The sequence below is a fragment of the Monodelphis domestica genome, chromosome 2 (genome assembly GCF_027887165.1).
Source record: "Monodelphis domestica isolate mMonDom1 chromosome 2, mMonDom1.pri, whole genome shotgun sequence".
NCBI lineage: Eukaryota > Metazoa > Chordata > Mammalia > Didelphimorphia > Didelphidae > Monodelphis > Monodelphis domestica.
The window spans coordinates 152,781,516-152,798,555 of NC_077228.1; the positions used below are offsets into that span (position 1 = coordinate 152,781,516).

A 17,040-nucleotide genomic window follows, 5' to 3' on the forward strand; every position below is an offset into this window, starting at 1 on the left:
AAAACCAAAATCTGGACCAAAATCAGGTGTTATTCCCTCTCTTAATCCTTCCCAGCCCTTTCAGTGTTTTTATTAGAAAGTTAAAAGTGACTTCATCCTAGCCTGCAGTGTATTCACAATATATTCCCGGAGGCCCCCACTGACAAACAGGCAACTGAGAAACCACTTGAAAGCTTGGGGCACAGTAGGAGATTGGGTAATCAATAGCATTACAAGTGTGTTTGTTCAGTTGAAGGCCCTGATTTCCTTTCTTCCCAGTTCCCTCTTTTATGCTTCCCTGAAAATGTGCCTCTGTGATTCCTGGAGGATTAATAGAAATTACATGTGATTAAATTTCTATTGCTTTTGACTTCATTCATGTATTGGTGTCTAATTATATTCTGGATTGTTATCACAGCCAGAAGCTCACTCCCTATTGTGTTTAGATATACCACATACAAAATTAATCTGCTCCAGATTGTTCAATTAAATGAGGTAGTTCATAGTTATGGTGAGAAGGAACCCAAGAGAGGAGCTCCTTATATAGGAAGCTTCCCCCCCCCCTTTTTCTTTGATCAAAGGTTTTTAGTCCAGGTGTGATTATGTATTGTGTTTGTGAAGAACCCTGGGGAGCAGCTTACTTAGGTGTGGTATGAATGCTGACTTCTGATTACTGATTATAATTAAGGATCAAGGCTTCTACGTTACCTATTATGAGATGTTGTCACTGCCCCCCACCTGTCTGATTCTTCTTCAGATTTACTTTCATATGTCTAGCACTTTAGGATAGATATTGAGTGTTGCAGCTTTAATACCAGTCCACAGAATAAATTTGTTTTTTAGTGATATTAAGTATCCTATATAGCAACAGTCCCCAAACTTAAGCTATACTGTAAACTAGTAAAAGAGCTAAATTCTCTGCTATGGCAGAAGGCACCCATGCTGCCTTCCGAAGCAGAGTGTAGGAGGAAGAACAGAAGAGTCATTAGATTTCTTAAACTTATTTAAGAAATATATATTTTTATTCATAAAAGTTTTTCAGGCTGACAAAAATTGCTGCCCATTGGAATTTGGGAAACAATATAATTTAGTATAGGGTAGGTATTTCAGATGGAGAGTTGGGCTAGAGTCAGGTGTCTGGGGTTCAGGTCTTGACTATGAAACATCTTGATTGTGTGATCCTGGGGAAGCCATTTAACAACTTAGCACTCTAGATAACTCTTTGATAGAGGAATTTTCTTTCTTAAGAGTTTGCTATACCAATGAAATCACTAGTTCAACCAAAAAATAAAAGTTAATTATACCATGACTTTCTCAAATTCCTCTCTTCCTTCATTATTTTAAAATAATAGTACCATTCCAATTTCAATAAATTCCTATTTTGTTGGTCTTTAATGAATCTTTATATGTGTTTCATTTGTCTTCTGGTGAGTTGTTTTGAATTCCTCTAAGTCATATTCGTAACCTTTTTGTGTGTTCAAAAAGACTCCCTTTGGCAATTCAGTGAACCTCTATGGATCTCTTCTCAGAATAATGTTTATTGTCTGCATTTGTAACTGAAAGGAATGTTAAATTTCAATTAAAGATTAGTGAAAATTAAAGCTGTAATTTTTTTCATTATTCAAGTTCATAGGCCCTCTTGAAACCCCATGGTTAAGACCCCATATTAAAAACTCTTGCTCTGATGGAATAATATTGTGCTATAAGAAAAGAAAAAGGAGATGGTTTCCAAAAAATCTGGGAAGACCTGCATGAATTGGTGCAGAGTGAAGCGAACAGAAGTGAGCAATGAGGAAGTCATTGTAAACAGTAACAGCAACATTGTAATAATGTTCAACTGGGAAAGACTACTCTGATCAATATTTCCAAAGGACTCATGATGAAAAATGCTACTCACTCCCAGAGAAATAACTGATTAACTCTTGAGTGCAGATTGAAGTATATTAATTTTTACTTTATTGCTTTTTTGTGACATGGTTAATATGGACTTAATTATGTTTTTCATGGTCTCAAATATCTAGCTGACATATTGTTTGCCTTTTCAGTGGGTAGGAGAGGGAGGAACATAATTTGGTACTCAAAATTTAAAAATCAGAATGTTAAAAGTAAATTAATTAATTAAATAAAAAAGGAAAGAATGTATGCATTAGCTATAGTCTGGGTAAAAGCCTCCCAAAGTGTAGTTTCAGGTAATATTTCCAGAGTACTTCATTAGAGTGTGTTTTTTTCTTTTCAACAGTTTTCAGGTACAACACTGATTCTCGACAGACTTGTGCCAATAACAGATACCAGTGCTCCATTCATGCAGAATGCCGAGACTACACAACAGGTTTTTGTTGCCATTGTGTTGCTGGATACACTGGAAATGGTAGACAGTGCGTTGCAGAAGGTAACTAATCAGCTTCCTTATGATGGATTTGATGGGGTGTTTGAGGTGGTGGTGGCAGAGAAAGGCATGTTTGCTTTTAAATTGCTGCTTTCACCCAAGGGTCCAAAGCCATTTAACACCTTTAGCAGTAAGATGAGGGGACTTTCAACCCTCCTCCCAAAATGTTGGTTACCAAGTAATGGAACTTTTAGCTATGGGGCTCATGAAGAGTGGAAGGATTATCATCTGGACTGGTAGAGTGAGTCTCAAGTCACTTGAAATCACATATCCTTAAAGTACTAAAAAAAAATCAAAATATGATTAGATCAGGCAAATGATTTTGAATTGCCTACCCCCTTTATTTTCTTCATAGTTTGCTAATGAACCAGATTTATATCTGCTTGTTCTGATTTGAATAGGCCTATTCTTTCCCACATTGTTTTGTTTTAACCTTAGATGCTTCTATCCTTAGCCTAGGTAAGTCTAAAGCAAAGGCATGGGCAGAAATAGTGAGATTGGGTAGCTAGAGGCTGGAGTCATTAATACCTTTTCATTTTCTCTGCTTTTTACTTTTCCTTACCACCTTGTAAAAATTCTAAATTCTATTTGAATTTATTATCAAAGCAATACATAGGTCTGTAAGCCTAATAGGTTGTTAGATTCTGGGATTGTCCTTAAAGAATTAGACAATTAAAACATAACCTCTCCTCTAGTTTTGCCTTTCTATTCCTTTTGCCAAGTGCCTTTGAATCAAGTAAGATAAGTCCTGACTAGAACAGGGGCACAAAACACTAGGCTTCTGGATCAACCCCCTTCATATATGTCTAGTGATTCTGCTCTGCTTTAGCTGTGTCCTGCCCTAATCAGATGTAGTTTGGTTCTTGATAAACCTAATGATCAGAAAGGCCCTGATTGGTTGTATTGGTTCCCGCCTCTCTAGTGATGTTAGTTCTCCATGGTAGTTCTTGGGCATTTTAGAACCATCTCATCAAAAGAAAATTAAGCTCTACCCATTAGAATTTGTTTTCTGTACAGTCCTCATTTTCTATTTTATGGTGGATATAAAATGCTTGTTTTAATTCAAGTTTGTGAATTTCAAAATTAAAAACATCTTAAGTATTGGAACCAGCTCATCATGATTTGGCAGCCAGAATAGCTTCTTTAAACTTCAGTGACATTAAGAGTCATAGTACAGTATATTCTATATTCATATATAGAATAAAGGAGGTAGCCCTCTGTATTCTGACCATAATAGATCATGTAAAACTATGATATTCAGCTTCAATAGAAACATCATAGGAAGGACATTGACAGATAAGAGATTTTTTTTTTTGCTTGAGAAGAGTTGGAGATCATGCCATATGAGGAACTAGGAATGTTTATCCTGGAGAAGAGGAGACAAAAGGGCACCAAATTAGTTGTCTTCAATTATATGAAGGGTTGTAATGTAGAGGAAAGATTAGACTTGTTCTTTTTGTCAGGGCTAGGGCAAAACTAGGAACATTGGTTTGATGTAGAGCAAAACTTCCTAAAAATTAGAACTATGTAAAAGTAGAATGAACTACCTTGAGATGTAAGGGATTCTTTCTCTCTGCAAGTCTCCAACAAAGGTGGCATGAGGATCCCTATTTAGATATAGGTTGAACCAGATGACCTCTGGGGTATCTTTGAATTTCATGATTTTGTAAATTTGGTCTCAAGAACTCTAAAGGTATTTATCACAATGAAGAGTCATTTTTTCCCCAATATCCATTTTTTCTTTAAAAAAAGATAAATTGATGCCTTTTGTTTTTACACCACAGTCATTTCTGAATATAACATTCCCTTCTTGACCTTCCATTAGCTTTCTCCTATAACAAAGAAAAAAAAATACAGTTAAAGCAGAACAATTAGCACTCCAATTGCAGGCGCAGAAATTTACTAATTCATCTTGTATAAAATACATTTTGCACAGAAAGTACCAAAAATACTACTAATATATCTTCTGGAGGGAAAAAAAATCAACCTTAGGGGTGCTGGCAGCAAAAAGGACTTTGCTTTTTATTCAACAGCAAATACAGAAATTAAAATCTTCTGTAATTTACTTTTAAATTCCATACAAACTTGCACCAAAAACATGGATTTGTGTCTTAAATATTTGTTGGCTTTCCTCTTATTTTCAAAAAACCCAATTTTTCAGTTGAAGATTTCACATTTTCTTTCCCTTGCCATCCTTTTATTAGCTTAGCTTGGCTTAACTTTTTATTGTAACTTTTCCTAGAATGCATTTTTTAAATATTAGTCTGCTGAATTCATTACACTCTCCAATGTCATGAAAAATTTGTATGGAAAATGATACTGTACTCAAAATACTAAAGAGTAAACTGTTTAGAACTCTAGATTAGCTACTTATAGATGTAAAAAACAGCTAGATAATAAGGAAGATATAGAATATATCCAGATAATGAGTTTAATTATTTTGAACTCATTCATTCAGGTATTTCTCTAATAAATTTCATTGAACATCTACCATATTCAAGATATAGAATCACAGAATCTCAGAGTTGGAAGAGAATTCTAAGATCATTTAGTCTAACCCATGCTTGAACATAAATCCTTTCTATCATATCTGTAACAAGTTGTCCAATAATTTTCCACTTGAAAATCTCCAACTGGGGAAAACTGCTACTTCCTTTTAAAAAATTGTTATTTGTTGTTCTATCATTTTTATTTCCAAATGTATCCCCCTCCCTCCTCTATCTTTGGAAGCCATCCTTTGGAACAAAGAATAAAACGTAGAGGAGGAAAAAACATTTCACCAAAACTAACCAACATGTGGATAAGATATGTGAAAATATGTGATATTCCACACCCATAATATTCAACCTCTGCAAAGAAGAGAGGAGTTGTGTTCTCTCAATTCTTTTCTGAGGCCGAGTTTGGTTATTATAATTACACAAACTTTAATTTCACTTTTCTGTTTACATAATTATAGTCCCTGTGAATATGCTTTCTTGGTTCTGATCTTCTCACTTTGCCTCAGTTCATACTGATCTTTCCATGCTTCTCCAAATTCTTCACATTTGTAATTTCTTACAGCCCAGCAATCCATTAAATTTGTCTGTTTAACCACTCTAAAATCAGTGGTCACTTACTTGTTTCCAGTTCTTTGATACCAGAAAAAATGCTGCTGTGAAATTTGTTATATATGGGACCTTTCTGTCTTGGAAATCCTTGGAACCAACTTCCTTCTATAAGAAGCCTTTTCAACTTTTGAATGTGTCCAACTGTGGGAATGTTTAAAAAAAAAGAATATATTTTTACTGCCTCTCTGCAACTTTCACCTGTAGCTCTCATTTATTTTTACTTGGGTCAAGCAGAACAAGTTTAATCTGTCTTCCATATGGCAGCCTTTTAGATACTTGAAAACAATCCTCTTCTCCCCTACTCCCTCACTGTGTCTCATCTGATCCAAGCTAAACATATCAACATCTTTCAGCTAATCCTTATAAAACATGATCTCCAGTCTTCTCGTCATCCTATTCTTCTTCCACAGAATATGCTCCAGGTTGTCATTCTTTTCCCTGAAAATGTGGTAGCCAGCACTGAATATAATAGGATTTTTGGATAGGATAGAAGAGAATGTCTTGCATACTACCTCTTTTTTAATGCAACCTAAAGTCATGTTAACTTTTCTTCAGATTGAATTTGTTGTCTATGAAGACCTTCTCCCCCAGAATTTTTTCACTTCAAAATTTGGTCTAGCAATAACTTTCTTGTTTTCTTGTTTCTTGTACTTGTGCAACTGATTTTTTTTAACCCCAAACTAGAACTTTTCATATTTCCAGTGATCTCTTGCATGAAATGGTCTTTTCTTAGTCCATATCTTTTTTGACCTCCCTATAGTATTGATAATACTGATCACTCTTTTTTCCTGGATACTGTTTCCTCTCTGGGTCTATTGTTTCTTTGTTTTCCCTATCTAGGTCCCTTTTCCTCTACTTTCTACATTCTATCATGGTTACTTCATTAACTCAAATGAGTTCAGTTATCATGTCTCTGCTAATGATCCCAGATTTTTTATATGCCTTTATAGTCTCTGACCTGAGCTCTAGTCTGACGTTACCATCTGTGTGTTTATCATTGAGACCTAGACTCACTTTTGTCATATCTAAAACAAAACTCATTGTCATTTCCCTCCAAACCTTCCTTTTTGAAACCTTATTACTGTAGAAATCCTTCTCCTAGTCACACAGGTCTATAACATCAGTGTCATCTTTCTGTCTCTCTGTCTCTGTCTCTCTCTGTCTCTGTCTTTCTCCCTCTCTTTCTGTCTCTCTCTCTTTCTTTATCTCCCTCTCCCAATCTATCCAAACCCATATTTCTAATCACCTGCCAAATCTTATTGCTTCTACCTCCACAACTTCTTGCATCCATCCCTACGTGGCAGCCATTCTGGACCTGGCAAGCTGTCATCTCCTTGCCCCTGGACAATTGAAATAGCCCTCTAGTTGGTTTTCTTGTTTCAGGTCCTTCCCAACTCTAATCCATACTCCATAGTTTACATTCCTGCTCACTGATTTTCACTAAGTGTATGTATGAATATTTTACTTTTCTACTCACCAAATTCCAGTGACTTCCTATTACATCTTTTTTTAAAAATGTCTTTAAAAACCCTTACCTTTTGTCTTAGAATCAATACTGTGTATTGGCTCCAAGGCAGAAGAGTAGTAAGGGCTAGGCAATGGGGGTTAAGTGACTTTCCCAGGGTCACACAGCTGGGAAGTTTCTGAGACCAGATTTGAATCTAGGACCTCCCATCTCTAGACCTGACTCTCAATCCACTGAGCCACCCAGCTGCCCCCTCTTTTACTTCTTTGATCAAATACGAATTCCTGTTTAGCATTTAAAACCCTTCACAATCTAACTCTAACACATTACCTTTATTTATACACATTGTGGTTTAAACTGACTTAAAAAAATTTATCCTTATACATGGCATACTATTTACCTGGAATATACTTCTTCCTCACCTCTGCCCCTTAGAAATCCTTAGCTTATATATTCACATGTTATCTCCCTTGTCTAGTTTCTAAGCTCCTCTAGTACAGGAACTATTTCATTTTTGTTTTTCTATCTCTAGTACCTAGCCTGGCATAGAATCATATATTTAGAGGTGAAAGGGACCAAGAAACTAGCTAGTTAACTGTCTTCATTTTACATATGAGGAAACTGAGGCCCCAAGGAGAAGAGATTTGTATAACATCCCAGTGACAGAGGGAGGATTTGAACCCATGTCCGCTGGAACCAAATCTATAGACCTTTCTGTTGTATCATGCTGCCTTGCACCTAATAGGTACTTAATAAATGATTGTTATTGATTAGTTCCATATACAATTTCATCTTATTAGGATTGCCCTTTCATTCTAGTTTGTTAAAAATGTTTTGATTCAGGTGTCATCTTCTCTTCCTGATTTGTGCCATTTGCTGATTTGAGGAACCTTCATTCAATAAACTTTCATGACTCAGCTGACAAAATTATAGGATTGTGAAGTTAGAAGAGACTTTAAGAAACCGCTTAATCCAACCCAAACCTGAAAAGGAGTCAAAACTAGAATAAGTCTAGCAAGTAGCCCATCAGTCTCTCTTTGGATAACTCCGATTAGGGTGAGCCACTAGATCTAAGGCCCATTCCATTTTTGGATAGCTCTCATTTTTAAAAAGTTTTTTTCTGGTCTGGCTAGACTTGCTTTATATCTCTTACATAGTTTTTTTTTTGCCTCCTATTTGACTTTTTTTTTGTTGCACCATAATATTCCATTACAGTAATATACTATAATTTATTTAGCCATTTTCCATTCATTAGACCCCAGTTCTCAAGCTATGTTCTGCAGACTCCTTCGGGGTTCCTGAAACCCTTTCAGGAGATCCATGAGGTCAAAACTATTTTCATGATAATACTGAGACAATATTTTGCAATTAAAATTCTCATCCCATTTCCAACTACATATCTGTGTAAGGCCAGATTTTCTTTATATATATATCAACCAAAATAATATATCTCAAAAGACTAAATTCAGAAGCATATATGAAAATATCTGCTTATAAGCCAGACATTAAAGAGGTTTCTGAAAATATGCAAAGCAGTGTCACTCTTTTCATTAATTTAGTTTAGAAAATACCTTTTTCTCATAAAATAAAATTATTATTTAAAAATGAATTAGTAAATATATATTTCAAAAGTTATCAGTTTTCATATCAGAGATAGATAAATATGTGAACCACGTGAATAGAAGCTTTTGAAGTTTTCAATAATTTTTAAGAGTATAAAGGAGGGAGGCAGCTATATGGATCAGTGGATTTAGAGACCGGTCTTGAGATGAGAGGTCTTGGGTCCAAATCTGACCTCAGATACTTATTAACTGTGTAATGCTGGGCAAATCACTTAATCCTATTGCCTAGTCCTTAACTGCTTTCTACCTTGGAGCCAATTCACAGTATTTATTCTAAGATGAAAGTACGGTTTAAAAAAAAAAGAGGGTTAAGGGATCCTGAGACAAAAAAGTTTGAGAACTATCACATTAGACAGATAAGCTGTTTCAAAGGTTTGCTTTTACAAATAGAACAACTGAGAATATGTTGTTTTCACAGACCTTCCCTTTATGATCTTTTAAAGATAAAGTTCTAGCAATAGAACCACTGGATTGAAAAGTATGGTAGGTTTTGCAATTCTTATTGCATGCTATCATATTGCTCAGAAATGTTTGTATCAATCTGGGATCTTTGAATACTAATAGCTTTATAAACATTGAACTTTATTATTTTTGGCTATTTTTGCAATTCTAGCAGCTATGAGATACCATACAGTTATCTTGCTTTGCATTTCTAGAATTTGGGGAGAATTTGAGCTTCTTTTCATGTGGTTATTACAAGTTTATTTTTCTTCTCCCTCTTATCTTATCTTGGGTTTCAGCACCTTGTTAATTAATTTTGTTTTAGCTTGTCTAGCCCAAAGATCTTTTTTTTTTTTAGCAGGAAAAAACAGAAATAAAATAAGAGTTGAGAATACCTTCATTCTGTCATCTGTTGTTATTGTCACATCAACCCAACAGCTACTATATCCTTTGATCTTTATCTCATCCTCAATACAGCTTTTGTAAAAGCCCTTTTGGATTGACCTCAGCATTTATCAGCCACATCAGCTCATCAACATTTTCTTACATTCTTCTAACAAGACCACAGCCATCCTTTATGCATTTATTCTGTTATCTGCTTTTTCTTTCCTTTTACTATAAATTGATGATTCTATATAGCAGGCCTAGTCTGTGTTGAGAAAACTTTCCATGTTGGTCATCACATCTCTAGAGAGAGGTTGGAATATTGTGGGGGAAATGGGAGTTTTGGAGGAAAAGTCTAACTATTTAGAGCCAGTTAGAGACTAACCTCTCCAGATCTCTATGTATATTTGAGTCTGTGCCAGAAAACTAAACATTCTCTATTGTGTCAGATCATAGGCATCCTTTGAATTCAAGACTAAGACAGGGAATCAAATGGAATAGGATGAACAAAAACACATTTAAGGAATTAACTGTGTGCCAAGCACTGTGCTACACAATGGGAATACAAATAGAAAATCAAGACAGCCTCTGCTCACAAGAAATTCACACATTCTAATTGGGGCAAACAACACATACAGAACAGTCCAGCTATAGGATATATAGAAAGCCCCCAAAGTCTCCAGGGTGCAGTCACAGGACTCTAGGGAAAGCCCAGAGATCTTTAGGGTATACTGTTGGGGAAAGGAGGGCAAAATTTGGGGTGGGAATTTTTGGGGAAAAAGTTCTATAGTGGTTCCCAGTGCCAGAGTCCTGGGATGATCTCTGAGAGGGCAAGTCTTAGGCTGAGCATTTGGGGTAGGAAATCTGAAAAGGAATGGATCCTCTTATGTTCAGAAATAATAATAGATTAGATAATATTCATAGATTTCTCATTAATTTTCTGGATGCTAGTGATGTATTTTGTTGTTGTTCAAGGATGCATGTTGCAGATGTGTTCCAAATGACTCATTCTAAATGACAAAAAGGAATTTCCATGATCTCAGGACAGTTAAAACCCCTATTGAATAAGGATGTTTCATATCATTTCATATCATATCATATTTTTGCAATTTATTATCAATCTTTTCTTAAATTGTCCTGGAAAAGAACAAGTTTCTTAGCTTATTCTAGTGTAGTACATTCTAGTGCTAATAACATGGTTTGGTTTCTCCATGAACAAGAATTTATGATAATATACATGATATTTCCTTTCACCCCATATTTCCCACCTAGCCTTTTGGAAAGACTGGATTAAAACTAAAATCTGCATAGCTTGTGGTTTTTTGTTTTGTTTCTCTAATAATTTTTTGTTTTCCAATCAGGTTCTCCCCAACGAGTAAATGGCAAAGTTCGAGGAAGGATCTTTGTAGGGAATAGTCAAACTCCAATTGTCTTTGAGAATACTGACCTCCATTCTTATGTTGTGATGAACCATGGAAGATCCTACACAGCAATCAGCACCATTCCCGAATCCCTGGGCTATTCTCTAGTACCTTTGGCTCCTGTGGGAGGCATCATTGGATGGATGTTTGCTGTGGAGCAGGAAGGATTCAAGAATGGATTCAGCATCACTGGTAACTTCCCTATAGCATTAATCTATAGATGAGCTAACCTTTTCTTAGAGTGCCTGTGAATTCTGGAGATGAGTTTGGGGTTTAGGCATCAGAAAAGGACACTAGTGAATGGCTGGTGGAAAACATTTTGAGGATTATTTTGGTTTCTAGAGGCAGCGAATATTATTAATTGTATTCTTTATGATAATATGAAAGCAAAACTTGCTGTCAGTTTTCCATGAGAGATTCTAACTGACAATGCCTGGAGCTACATCTTGATCTAACAGATTTCATGGCAGAGGGTATGGGTAACTTGAAATTCTTTGATGATGCAAGAGATTATGATCAACACATAGATAACACAATCCCAGGCATGAGCTCACATAGACTGCCACATTCTGTAGGCTGTTTAGGTTTGAGGTTCAAATCTAAAAGGCATTTGATATTCAACTCTTTCTTGATATGTAAGGAAGAAAACAAAAATCTAACCTTTTTTGAGCTGTTTTTTGTTTTTTTTTTTAATCTCTGGGCCTCAATTTTCTTATCTTCAAAATGTGGTCTATAGGACTCTCAGCGCTAGATCCTACGTATATTCAAAGAAAGTAATTTAGCAGTAGCTAATTACCTGACAAACAATTCTCTTAGAATAAAGGAAGCTCTTTTTATAAATAAGTCATTATCTTTATAGATGTCCATTAATCATTCAAAGCCTAGAAAAGAGTCTACACAGAGCTTCTGTTTGTTCTCTCCCAAGTGAATGTAAATGGGTAAATCCCACACGGTTTCATAGTCTCCAAGTTTTGTTTTCCTCAAGTTTTCTTCAGCTTCAAATGCCTAATATCTCCTCGTTATGTTTTCCCTTTCCCTTTCTAGCTACCAAAACACTAAAGAATCAGAAATCAATCTTTATAGATATCAAAAATTAGCCGATTGTCTAATGAAAGGTTTTCACAGTGTTACCTCAACTAATTTTAAGTTTTTCATCCCTAATACTGAAATAAAAAGTTTCTATACCTTCTCTTCCTGTTCCCTTCCTAGTCTGCACAGACTCTTAAGTCAGCCTCTAGGCTCCCTGTCCCAACCTCCATCCCCACTAACATTGTCCCAAAAGCTCTCTTCTCTTTCCTTACTTTTTATTCTGTCTCCAGACTTTTAAGTTGCCTACATTCTGTTTCCTACCACATCTGGCATTATTTTAGTTCCTACTTAATGATACTTTCCTACTGAAACCTCTTGGGATGCTTCCTTACACTGCCTGGGTTATACTTTCCCCCCCAAACAACCTTTCTCATAAAGACATGCGTCATTGAAACCCATCCTCTTTGTTAATAATGCCATGCCTGCAAGCAGAATTAAAATTCTTTCTCTATATCATTGTACTAAATCTGCTGAGTTTTTACCTCCCACAAACATTTGTCAATTAATTATGACTGTGTCTTGAACTATGTCTTAAACATTCTCCTTAGTTATCATCATAACAGATGTTCATTTAATAAACATTTATTAAGTGCTTGCTGTGTGCGTTGCACATTTCAGCATGCAAATGAAATAAGACCAGATTCTTCCCCTGGGGTTATTTACAGTCTAGGAAAGGAGACATGCCAGAAAAAAAATAGAGAATGTAAACAAATTAAAGATAACACAGTACATTACTTCCTTAACTGTTAGCATATTTGTGAGGGGCCACTATGGCTTTTTTTAATGGGTGGTCCAACTTTTAGGATCACTGATTTCCAAATGTTAGCAGTTTCTCCCTGTCTCATTAGTCATATTCTGAAAACCATTACATGATCATGTTAATAGTATAAGAATTGTAACTGATATTTATATTGTTTTAAGGTTTATCCAAACCTTTTTGTACATCATCTCATTGGAACTTTATAATAGTCATATGAGATTATTATTACAAATTTTATTATTCATATTTTTCATCTGAGAAAACTGAGGAATAATAGATTTTAGAACATGAATGCAGACCTTAAAAGGTCATCCAATCCAATCTCCTCATTTTATAGATGAAGAAACTAAAGCCCAGGGAGATGAGGTGACTGTCTTAAAGTCACCATGTTAGTAAATAGCAGTCAGAATTTGAACTCAGATCCTCTGATTTCAAAGTCAAAGATTTTTCTTTTGTAACATCCTGATGGCATTCTTGATGTTTGGTGGCACTGGATGAAAATTTGATTTCTCATCTCCCAATAAAACTAGATCTTTTACTTTTTTTTGGTGACCCAAGTGGAGCCTTCCATGTTTCCTTTGCAATTAGAGATATAGTATGTCACCATGACATCCCAAACAGCTAAGCATTTCAAAATTAAATGCACCTAACTTGTATGACTTTATCTGGTAGGCAGACATTGAAAAGAATTTGTTTGGCTTGAAGGAACCTACAAATCAATAGTAGCAAAAGTAGTCTTAAGATGCCATGTTGTAGGTGTATTTTAGTTAGTTCTACCTATACCATTTCACAACTTGCTTTGGATTTGAGTCAGTGTATGAACACAATCCATTTTTTGTGCTATACTATAATTAATAAACCAAAAAGTTTCATCTGGCCTTGCATCATCCTATGTGTTTGAATTCTCTTTGAGTTGAACTTGAGGTAGAGGTTACATATGGTTCTGTTGTTCTGTCATTTCAGTCATGTCCAGCTAACTCTTCACAACCCTATTTGAGGTTTTCTTGGCAAAAAGATACTGGAGTGGCTTGCCATTTCCCTCTCCAACTAACACAAGCTAGATAATATCTTCTTGAGTTGTACTTGGGATCAGAGTGGATTTAAAGAGGAGACAGTTTCTCTACTCCCATTCCTGGACTTTTTTGCCAATCAAATTTGGGGAACTGAGAAAGTCTTTTATACACATTGGCAATATTCACTGAGTCCACATGTCTCTTCACAACATTCTTCTCAGTGCCCTAGAGAATTTTCTCATCAGCCTTATATTTGGGGGTTAGGCAATTGCATAATGGGTATAGAAAAATGTGGAAAAAGCACATATAGGGGTAGAGGAGAAATACTAATTTTATTTTATATATATTTTGCTTATGCCTTTTGTCCTTATAGCACTCATTTCTATCTTATCACTTCCCCACTTCAGGTTGAATTCTTGAAATAAAGACAAACATAAACAAAATGGTGGATACAGCACCACATCTGATTATACACTCACCATTTTACTCTAATAGTCCCTTTCCTCTTTTCTAGGAGGAGAAAGGTATGAGAAATTCATTTTTCATGAATGGATGTTTTATCTTCCATCAAGGAATGGGATGTGACTGAATCCTTTTCAGGAGTAGCATATATGCTTCTTAGAATTGTTCTGGTAGTGGTGATAGGTTGCACTGAGCCATTATCTTCCTTCATTGGTATCTGCTGGCTATGTAGTAGCATGCTTTTAGTGAGATTACCGAGCTGACATACATCCAGTGACCATATAGGAGAAGGAAAATTGGTCCTAGTAGGGTCAGGTTCATGGTTCTTGTCTCTTTCTTCACATAGTTTCTAACCAAACTAAACCAAGAATCCAGCACATATTCTTTTTTTTTTTCAGCACATATTCTTATAGATATATTTAAGGAAAGTTCATGCCTTCCAGAGGCCTCAACATGATTGCATTTAGGGGCAGGAGAGTGGAGGGCTAGAGTTAAGCATGGAAATATTTATTGTTGGCCCAGTAATAGTTGGGTCTATGGAGTTGACCCCTTTGTGATATCATATTTATTTTGTTTTGCAGGGGGAGAATTCACCCGTCAAGCTGAAGTGACTTTTGTTGGGCACCCAGACAAGATGGTTATAAAACAAAAATTCAATGGCATTGATGAGCATGGTCACTTGACCATTACTACAGAAATGGATGGACGAGTCCCTGAGATCCCATTTGGCTCCACTGTCCAGATAGAACCATACACTGAACTCTACCATTATGCCAACTCTGGTGAGCCCAAGTTTCTAGATAAGGTGATCTGTGAACCCCAGACTACAATACTGAGAGTCATACTTAGCCTTAACTCAACTTAGATTTATTAGATTTCTCCTATGGGGTTAGAAAGTCATGATTTATACTCTATTAAGGGAAATACGACAAAGTTATCATACCAGTTGTGAGAATTTAACATAAACCTGTACCCTTATTTCCTTTTTAAATGGAAAGTTTCATTTTGAATTTAAAAATCAATTTCAGTCTCACTTCCACCCTTTGACTGGATTAAAAACAAGGCTTTAGATTTATCTGGATATGGGTGACGTGTACTCAGGGAGGATGCCAGAACTCTCCTGGTTCCCTGACATCTCCTAAGATAAGATGCTCACCTCTTGTTCCATATGATTTCTGGTGTCTAGAAGACCAGCCTCTGCCTGGAATGAAGGCTTTTCAATTAGGGACACCCAGAAAAAGTAATGCCATGAGTGGGGGCTAGAGGGAGGTATGTCGTAAGTTATGAATAAGGAATCTTGAGCAATCAACAGTGAATAGAGGTGAGCAGGGAGCTGGAGTTAGCTAGGGAAGATGTAACTATACACTTTTTCTTTCTCTAATTTGTTTTTTGCTACATAATAAATAATTTAAAATTAAATTACAATCTTCAGAAAATTTTAATCTTAACATAATTCAAATTTAAACATATTTGAGTATGGCCAGGTGTTGTAACAGAACTTAGGTAAGACAGATAACTAAAAGGACTTGGGTAAGGTTTCTTAGAGAAAATAGTATCTACAGAGCATATTCTTTTTCACTTTAGTTTTTTTGTGTTTTTATTTGGGGGTTTTGCTTTTATATGTGTATTCTCTTATAACAGTGACCCATTTGGAAGTAAATTTTGCATGCTAATACCTGTATAACCCAGATCAAATTGCTTGCCATTTCTGAGAGGGAGAAGGGAAGGGAAGGAGAGAGGGAGACAATTCGAATTTTATAATTTCAGAAAATATATGTTGAAAACTGTTGTGGCATGCAATTGGAAAAATAAAAAATATATATTTTAAAAGAGAAAATGGCATCTAGTGGCTTTAAGCTGGACAGAAGATTTTAACAAGAGGAGATGGGAAACATGCATTCAAGGGAGAAGGGACAATGTAATCAATGGCAAAGTGGTAGGAACTGGCCAAAGGAGGTAATCCTAAGGGATAACAACAGCAACAATAATAATAATAGCTAACATTTATATACTACTTAAATTGTACCAGACATTGTGCTAAGTGCTTTACAATTATTATCTTATTTGATTTTCCCAATCACCCTAGGAAGTAGGTGCTATTATCATCCTCACTTTACAGATGAGGAAACTGAGACAAACAGCCCAGGGTTATACAGCTAGTAAATATCTAAGGCTGGATTTGAACCCAGGCTTTTCTTAATCCAGGCCTAGTATTCTATCCACTGGGCCCACCTACCTGCCTACATAATTAAAGAGTAAGGATAAAAATCCTTACTCTTGTCAAGCCCCATAGGAAAGAGTTACCAGTAAATTGTTTTCTTGACTCTCAGAATTAAGAAAATTCCATGCCTTGCTTTTTCTGACTTTTGGAGTAAATATTTAAAGGGTTACATATTTACACAGTCCCCTGCCTTTGTGAAAGATGGCAGAGTTTAGTAATAACAAAGTCCTGCAAATGAATATTTGATTTATTTTTTGTTTTTTACCAATTACATGTAATAAATTTCCACACAAGTTTTCCTAAGTTATATGATTGAACTTATTTCCCTCCCTCCATTCCCTTCCCCCTCCCAGTGCTGGAAGGCTATTGGATCTGAGTTATACATGTATTATCATGCAAAACACATTTCCATATTTTTCATTTTTGTGAGTAATCTTATAAAACCCAAACCCCAAAATATACAAATAAATCAAAGTGAAAAATCATATGCTTTCATTTGCATTCTGACTCCAACAGTTCTTTCTCTGGAGGTGGATAACATTCTTTGTCATAAGTCTCTTGGAATTGTCCTGGGATCATTGTATTGCCAAGAATAGCTAAGTCTATCACAGTTGATCATCAAATGAATGATATTTTACCAGCAGTATAGGCTGTATTTTGGTATAATACAACTTACATCATTAATTATAT

General features: G+C 35.6%; 1 protein-coding gene across 1 annotated transcript in view; it reads left to right on the plus strand.

Annotated features, from left to right (window-relative positions):
* Positions 1 to 17,040, plus strand: part of NID1 (nidogen 1) — a 127,441-nt gene that overhangs the window by 43,531 nt on the left and 66,870 nt on the right. Inside the window, exons 5-7 of the mRNA XM_001378382.4 lie at positions 2,219 to 2,368; positions 10,746 to 10,997; positions 14,711 to 14,911. Coding sequence (XP_001378419.1) covers positions 2,219 to 2,368; positions 10,746 to 10,997; positions 14,711 to 14,911 — 603 coding nt within the window. The remainder of the gene's footprint in view (positions 1 to 2,218; positions 2,369 to 10,745; positions 10,998 to 14,710; positions 14,912 to 17,040) is intronic.